This window comes from Eriocheir sinensis, chromosome 23 (assembly GCF_024679095.1).
Source record: "Eriocheir sinensis breed Jianghai 21 chromosome 23, ASM2467909v1, whole genome shotgun sequence".
Taxonomy (NCBI): Eukaryota; Metazoa; Arthropoda; class Malacostraca; order Decapoda; family Varunidae; genus Eriocheir; species Eriocheir sinensis.
Window position 1 is genome coordinate 3,862,014 of NC_066531.1, and position 8,460 is coordinate 3,870,473.

The following is an 8,460-nucleotide window of genomic DNA, read 5'->3' on the forward strand; positions in this document are numbered from 1 at the left end:
CAAACCCCTTATGCAAGAGTTAACCAGTATCTTCACTCTTTCATCCCTATACTGTCCAATCCCCTTATGCAAGAGTTAACCAGCATCTTCACTCTTTCATCCCTATACTGTCCAAACCCCTTATGCAAGAGTTAACCAGCATCTTCACTCTTTTATCCCTATACTGTCCAAACCCCTTATGCAAGAGTTAACCAGCATCTTCACTCTTTCATCCCTATACTGTCCAAACCCCTTATGCAAGAGTTAACCAGCATCTTCACTCTTTCATCCCTATACTGTCCAAACCCCTTATGCAAGAGTTAACCAGCATCTTCACTCTTTCATCCCTATACTGTCCAAACCCCTTATGCAAGAGTTAACCAGCATCTTCACTCTTTCATCCCTATACTGTCCAAACCCCTTATGCAAGAGTTAACCAGTATCTTCACTCTTTCATTCCTATACTGTCCAAACCCCTTATGCAAGAGTTAACCAGCATCTTCACTCTTTCATCCCTATACTGTCCAAACCCCTTATGCAAGAGTTAACCAGCATCTTCACTCTTTCATCCCTATACTGTCCAAACCCCTTATGCAAGAGTTAACCAGCATCTTCACTCTTTCATCCCTATACTGTCCAAACCCCTTATGCAAGAGTTAACCAGCATCTTCACTCTTTCATCCCTATACTGTCCAAACCCCTTATGCAAGAGTTAACCAGCATCTTCACTCTTTCATCCCTATACTGTCCAAACCCCTTATGCACGAGTTAACCAACATCTTCACTCTTTCATCCCTATACTGTCCAAACCCCTTATGCAAGAGTTAACCAGCATCTTCACTCTTTCATCCCTATACTGTCCAAACCCCTTATGCAAGAGTTAACCAGTATCTTCACTCTTTCATCCCTATACTGTCCAAACCCCTTATGCAAGAGTTAACCAGCATCTTCACTCTTTCATCCCTATACTGTCCAAACCCCTTATGCAAGAGTTAACCAGCATCTTCACTCTTTCATCCCTATACTGTCCAGACCCCTTGTGCAAGAGTTAACCAGCATCTTCACTCTTTCATCCCTATACTGTCCAAACCCCTTAGGCAAGAGTTAACCAGCATCTTCACTCTTTCATCCCTATACTGTCCAAACCCCTTATGCAAGAGTTAACCAGCATCTTCACTCTTTCATCCCACACGCTGGTAAACTCTGAAACAATCTTCCTTCATCTGTATTTCCTCCTGCCTTCGACTTGAACTCTTTTGAGAGGAGGGTATCAGGACACCTCTCCTCCCGAAATTGACCTCTCTTTCGGCCACCTCTTTGGATTCTTTTTAGGAGCAGCGAGTAGCGGGCTTTTTATTTTATTATTGTTTCCTTTTTTTGTGCCCTTGAGCTGTATCCTTCGTTGTAAACACACACACACACACACACACACACACATACACATTACGATTGCAAGTCCAACTGCTATGTTGTAAAAAATGACAAATAAATGATATAAATAATGGTATAACATTTTGCAGTTAACCGGAAGGCAAGAACCTGAGGAGCCCGAAGGCAGCGCATCTGAACGAATGCCCAAGGAAGAGAAGTTCTTTGAAAACATTGACGAGGCAGCAAGGAAGACTCTGGAAAAGGAAAATAGGCATGAAAACTATAAAATAACAGCTGGACAGGTATTGTTTTTTCTCCTCGTCAAAATTTTTCCTCCTTTTTAGTGATATTGAAGGCAACCAAATAGTCTTTTTACTCTGTTTGAATGATGATTAAACCCAGATGTGTTGAGACATACTTTGAGGTTGAAATAATATGGTTTTAGAGATTGCTATATTTTGAAATTTTTGCAGTGTGAATCTTACTTAACCCGGTAGCAGAGATGGGACAAATTTGTGGCTTTATCGTGTAGCAGCCAATTTAATAGCTTTTATCTTATAAACACAGGCCCAAATTTTTGTGGCTTTACCATGTAGCAATGACGGGCCAAATTTGTGGCTTTATCATGTAGCGACGGACCATTTGTGGCTTTATCATGTAGCGATTTGTGATCAAATTTGTAGCTTTACCAAATTTGTGGCTTTATCATGTAGCAGTTGCCAAATTTGGCTTTATCGTGTAATTGTGGTACAGACCAAATTTGTGGCTTTACCGTGTAGCAGTGACGGGCCAAATTTGTGGCTTTACCGTGTAGCAGCGACGGGCCAAATTTGTGCCATGATATAAACCCTCTAAAATATATGATGCATAATCTGATCACAAATGTTTCGATATATATTATGAAATGGTTTGTGTGAGGGGTGATTTTTTCTCATTTTTTCTCGCTTGGAGGGACCATTAACCCGGTACCAGCGGGGATCATGTTTCTTAATGGTCCTCAGCGAGAAAATGAAAAATCACGTAAAGTTTATCATCAATTTACACCGTAAAGCTACAAATTTGGCCCGTCACTACAAACAAATTTGGCCCGTCGCTGCTACCGGGTTAAGAAACATGATCCCCTCTGCTACCAGGTTAAGTATAGAAATCCATTTACATAGAAAGGCTTGTAAGTTGCCTTTTATATTTACAGTTCAATCAGGCACTCCGAGCAACCCAGTATGAAGCCGAGCTAGAAAAGAGGGACTTTGAAATTCAAGCTCTGAGGTTAGAAGTGGACTCGCTAAAAGATGACCTCAAGTTGGTGAAAGGGAGGAATAAAAAGCTATGTGAGGTAAGTCTCTCTCTCTCTCTCTCTCTCTCTCTCTCTCTCTCTCTGGCCGCATACCAACTGTCACGAAGGTTAAGGATAGACCACCTAGTTTGGGCCTTGTGGTCTGTGTGGTCTGATTTTCTATATAAATCTATGTAAATCTCTCTCTGTCTTTGTCTCTGTCTGTTTCTGTGTCTGTGTCTGTGTGTCTCTCTCTCTCTCTCTCTCTCTCTCTCTCTCTCTCTCTCTCTCTCTCTCTCTCTCTCTCTCTCTCTCTCTCTCTCTCTCTCTCTCTCTCTCTCTCTCTCCAACTGTCACTTAGGTTTAGGACAGACCATGTAGTTTGGGCCTTGGGGTCTATGTGGTCTGATTATCTATGTAAATCTCTCTCTCTCTGTCTTTCTGTCATTCTCTCTTTCTCTCTCTCTCTCTCTCTCTCTCTCTCTCTCTCTCTCTCTCTCTCTCTCTCTCTCTCTCTCTCTCATCATTATTTATAAATATTATGCATCAACTTCCTAGCAATTTTTATGGTTATACAACGATGAAAAAGCAGTTTCCTTAAGCGAAGAACTCCTCTATTTTGTTAACACTCTCAAGCCCCGTTCACACTGTGCCGGCTCTGGGCCACGACAACCCAGCGACTTTTCCATGTGACAATTTGGTTCCCACGCTCCAAGAAGGGGGGAAGGTTTTATTGGGGTCTTGGTGTCTTGCTGACTGTCTGGGACATTCGGCCAACTATTTGCAAGCACGACGTCAGCGCAGCATTCGGCAACAGTCTCAAGACCCTTTCACATCAACACCCAAGACCTCGTGTACCCCAGAGTCGTGGGTAGTTGTGGCCCAGAGTCGGCACAATGTGAACGGGGATTAAGTTGCATTAGTGACAAATTTTCAGTCTTCACTCTTGGTAGATAACAAAATATGCTGGACCACTCTTCTGCTGCTCTCGCCTTATGCTGTATGGGAAAAAGTATCAAAAGGCAGGTCTCCGAATGCATCCTTGATTTGTAAGGAGCAATGATAGCAGTTAATATTGTAGGCTTTTTATTGAGTTAAGCCTTGAACATCTGGAGGTGATGAGGGAGTTTAAACATGACATTTTATTCTGTTTCCAAGATGCTAACACCAATATCTCCCTTATATGTTCGTCCTGACATGCTTAAGTAAATACCTTCAACTCCTTGTGAGACTAACATTTTTTTTGTTAGTTTCCGATCAGTGATTTGTGAGAAGGTGACAGGCTAAGAGTTTTTTTTATGTCGTGGCCTATTGTGCCAGTAGGCTTCTTCCCGGTGGGGCCTGATGGTCGGCCCAGCCCGTTCTGGCGCAAGCGAGTGTTTATAGTGGCGCCGTCTTGCATTGGCTCATGCTGCCCCCTGGAGCTCATCTTTAATCCTAGAATCTAGAGTTCGGACTGGACAGCATGTGGGTAGTTTTAAGCCACTCGGCGGTGACTGAAAAATCCCAGGTGGTAGCGTGGGGATTCAAACCCGCGTCGTCCATCACGCGGTGAATGTGGGCCCAGCACGCTACCACTCAGCCACCGCCTACCCCAAATTAGTACTGGCATATATTAATGTTTTATGCAACCGTTGTCGGACTAAAACAAATCAATCTAGTAGGAGCTAAATTTAGTGACAAAACATCACTGATAAAGTAATGTCTAATTTAAAGCTCAGAAGATATTGCATCAGATAATTTGTATAATGAGTGTTTATGATTACAGGTAATATCTGCGTCTGAAATGAAGAGCAAAGCTGAACTGGTGGTTGAGTTGGACAAGATGACAAAAGTACGGGATGAACTCACTCAAGAAGTACAAAATCTTTCAGCCCAGTTAGAACAAGAAAGATCAAAAGTCAATCAGCTGTCTCTTGATGTTAAAAAGGCCCATGTAAGTACTCTAACATTTTTGTAGATATTATTTGTGTATTATTTTTCATTTACTTCAAGTCCTCGTACACTCATAACTTTATTGTAGAAATGATTTGTGTGTTATCTTTCTTTTAATTCAAGTCAGGGGCTTCGTGGTGCAGTGGTCAGCACACTCGGCTCACAACCGAGAGAGCCCGGGTTCGATTCCCGGGCGGAGTGGAAAAATGTGGGTGGCTTTTCCGATACCCTACGCCCCTGTCCACCCAGCAGTGAATGGGTACCAGGTATCAATCGGGGGTTGTGTCCCGTCTCCTGGGGTCTGTTTCCTTCTAAAATTCCTTCCCCTCCTGTCTCTCTCCGGCATATGACCACAGATGTTGCGCCGACTAAACCAAACTTTCCAAACTTTTACAACCGAGAGAGCCTGGGTTCGATTCCCGGGCGGAGTGGAAAAATTTGGGTGGCTTTTCCGATACCCTACGCCCCTGTCCACCCAGCAGTGAATGGGTACCAGGTATTAATCGGGGGTTGTGTCCCGTCTCCTGGGGTCTGTTTCCTCCTATAATTCCTTCCCCTCCTGTCTCTCTCCGGCATATGACCACAGATGTTGCGCCGACTAAACCAAATTTTCCAACTTTAATTCAAGCCTTAGTACACTAATAACATTTTTGTAGAAATTATTTGTGTATTATCTTTATTTTAACCCGGTAGCAGCGATGGGCCAAATTTGTGGCTTTAGGCTTAACCGTGTAGCAGCGACGGGCCAAATTTTAGGCTTTACCGTGTAGCAGCGACGGGCCAAATTTGTGGCTTTACCTTGTAGCAGTGACAGGCCAAATTTGTGGCTTTACCATGTAGCAGCGACGGGCCAAATTTGTGCCATGATATAAACCCCCAAAATAGATGATACATAATCTGATCACAAATGCTTTGATATATACTATGAAATGGTTTGTGTGAGGGGTGATTTTTTCTCATTTTCTCGCTTGGACTGACCATTAAGAAACATGATCCCTGCTGCTACCGGGTAAATTCAAATCCTAGTATCAATGTTATTATCAAATGTCTTACTCTTTATTTCTCAACTGGTTCACAGCATATATGAGGTACTTAGTCACATAGCGTCCCAAGCGCCACATAGACGCTTGGCACACCATGTTATTAGGGGCTTCATATGATGTGGTGTCATTTAGGGAGGCGGCGATCAGCACTAACCTCTAATAGTGTTTGTGTATTTCTATGGTGTCATTTCATCTTTGCCGTATCTGGTACTTATTTATACTCACTTTTATTAATGCGGGTAGAGGCATACCAATTCTCCCTGCCCCCAAGAGTGACATGTTGAGAGGTGGACTTGATCTCTTTTTTCTTCTTTTTTTAATGGATTTCTCCCTCCTTCTACCTTGTCCTTTCACCTGAAGGCACCTGAACGCCCCTAATTCATTAATTCCTCGGTCACCTGACATTATCATCTTTTTGGAGCGTCGTTGATTTGCCCACCAGCTGACTACATTTTAAAAGCTAACCTGAGCAAGCTTCCATGTCCCTATCGTGCCACAGGATAGGAAGAGGGCTTGGAAAATGCTTTTGAGCCCTGTAGCCTTTTCTAAATGTGTATATCAGTGTTCGTGGATCATGGGTTGGTATGAATTATGCAAAGGCAGCTGACAGGCACCTCCAACCTGTTATTATTTTTTTGCGTCTAAGCCTATTGCACTGATAGGCTTGCTTGAGGGGCTTGGATGGTGTTCGGCCCCAGCCCGTCATGGCGCAGGCAAGTGTTTATAGTGGCGCCATCTTCTCCTGGCTCATGCTGCCCCCCGGAACTCCTTCTTGATTCACTTGGACGGTTTCCTCTAGAGTCCGGGTTGATGGGTGGTCTTCAGGACAGCATGTGGGTAGTTTTAAGCCACTCGGCGGTGACTGAAAAATCCCAGGTGGTAGCGTGGGGATTCGAACCCGCGTCGTCCAACACGCGGTGAATGTGGGCCCAGCACACTACCACTCAGCCACCGCCTACCCCAGTGATGTATCTAAACATGTTGCATCCTCCCTCAGAGCAGTGTAGTGCATGCAGGAGAGGAAGGGAGGAGGGTTGCTGTGCTCCTCCATGTAGTCAACTAAACCCCTTCACTGTGGGTGTCATATATAGATGTTCTGGCCTTTGTGGATGTAGTTTGAAATAGCTGCGCGGATTTTTGGGACACGTTATCTCCCCTGAGTCACACCCTCAAACTAAAAACTTTGCATCATTGGTTGTAATGGTGCTGGTGTGCAAAGTACCATGCGAATTGTAAATGAAAAATAAAAGATCCTATCATAAACATAAATAAGCTCAACATTAATTAGATAGATGTAATGCTTTAATGGTGCTTTTCATGCAGAAGAGAAAGGTTACACTTCCACTAGGAATAACAGGGCTTCGTGGTGCAGTGGTTAGCACACCCAGCTCACAACCAAGAGAGCCTGGGTTCGATTCCCGGGCGGAGAGGAAAAATCTGGGCGGCTTTTCTGATACCCTATGCCCCTGTCCACCCAGCAGTGAATGGGTACCAAGTATTAATCGGGGGTTGTGTCCCGTCTCCTGGGGTCTGTTCCCTTCTCCTATAATTCCTTCCCCTTCTGTCTCCCATGGCATATGACCACAGATGTTGCGCCGACTAAACCAAACTTTCCCTTCTGCTATAATTCCTTCCCCTTCTGTCTCCCTCTGGCATATGACCACAGATGTTGCACTGACTAAACAAAACTTTCTCTTCTCCTATAATTCCTTCCCCTTCTGTCTCCCTCCGGCATGTGGCCACAGATGTTACGCCGACTAAACAAAACTTTCCAACTTTTTCCTTCCCCTTCTGTCTCTCTCTGGCATATGACCACAGATGTTGCGGCGTCTAAACCAAACTTTCCCTTCTGCTATAATTCCTTCCCCTTCTGTCTCCCTCCGGCATATGACCACAGATGTTGCGCCGACTAAACCAAACTTTCCCTTCTGCTATAATTCCTTCCCCTTCTGTCTCTCTCCGGCATATGACCACAGATGTTGCGGCGACTAAACCAAACTTTCCAACTTGCCACTCGGAGTAATCATGTAATTTTTTGTTTCAGGGGAAAAAGAAGCAAAATAATGCAGATGCAGGGAACAAAGACTAAGAAGAAGGTTCATTGGTGCTGCGGTTTTCTAATGCAGACAAGTTTTTTTTGTTATTCGAGTCTTGTTATGAATTTACTGGAAAATCAAACGGTAAGTCTCTGTAAGAAAAAGTACAAATATAGATAAGATCATTTACTCATGAAAAATTACGAGGTTTATATTTTTGAAACCACAAAACGGACTTGAATTAAATTTTCAAAAAGGAGTCAGTATAGAGTTCATGAAATGCAATGAATGGAAAAAATAAATAAAGTCTTATATTGCTGAGTTTATAAAATTGTGTCTTTATTTTCATCCCTTAAGATTAGTGACACGGATTCAATACTGGTGTACATTGTTTATGTTTTAGTGACCCATAGCGCACTCCATTTTCTCTTTCTTGTTCTCTCTTCTTTCAGCTCAAACTATTCCATTTCTCTTGTTACACATATTCAATACACATAAATTTCTCTTGTTATGCAGTGACAAGGTTCCAGAGTTGGGTGCTGTAATCGGAGGGGGATAACAATAAACAAGATAAATGGTTAGACACCAGTTTGCTTTAAATAAGTAGAAACCCCAAAACAAGCCTCACATAACTGAAGTCTCTGACACGAAGGCTTCAGCACGCCGGACTCAGCAATGATCCTTTGCCCGGCTTCTTCCTCTTCTGGGCGTTCCGTCCTCTGAGTGGCAATGACGAGGCAGCGCAGCTTCGTCCTTGAAATGGTGTAGACGTGGTAGACGCAGGAGGAGAAGGGGTGTCAGGTTCACCTCAGTAACGGGAGTC

At 43.5% G+C, this 8,460-nt stretch overlaps 1 protein-coding gene across 2 annotated transcripts in view; it reads left to right on the top strand.

The window, feature by feature from the left end:
* The window catches only part of LOC127002423 (G kinase-anchoring protein 1-like), a 31,191-nt gene extending 22,973 nt beyond the window's left edge, over positions 1–8,218 (top strand). For both annotated transcript variants that reach the window (XM_050868338.1, XM_050868337.1), the window contains 4 exons: positions 1,500–1,652; positions 2,543–2,683; positions 4,392–4,559; positions 7,646–8,218. In XM_050868338.1, coding sequence (XP_050724295.1) covers positions 1,500–1,652; positions 2,543–2,683; positions 4,392–4,559; positions 7,646–7,690 — 507 coding nt within the window. In that variant the 3' untranslated portion in view covers positions 7,691–8,218. The remainder of the gene's footprint in view (positions 1–1,499; positions 1,653–2,542; positions 2,684–4,391; positions 4,560–7,645) is intronic.
* Positions 8,219–8,460: the final 242 nt, after the last annotated feature.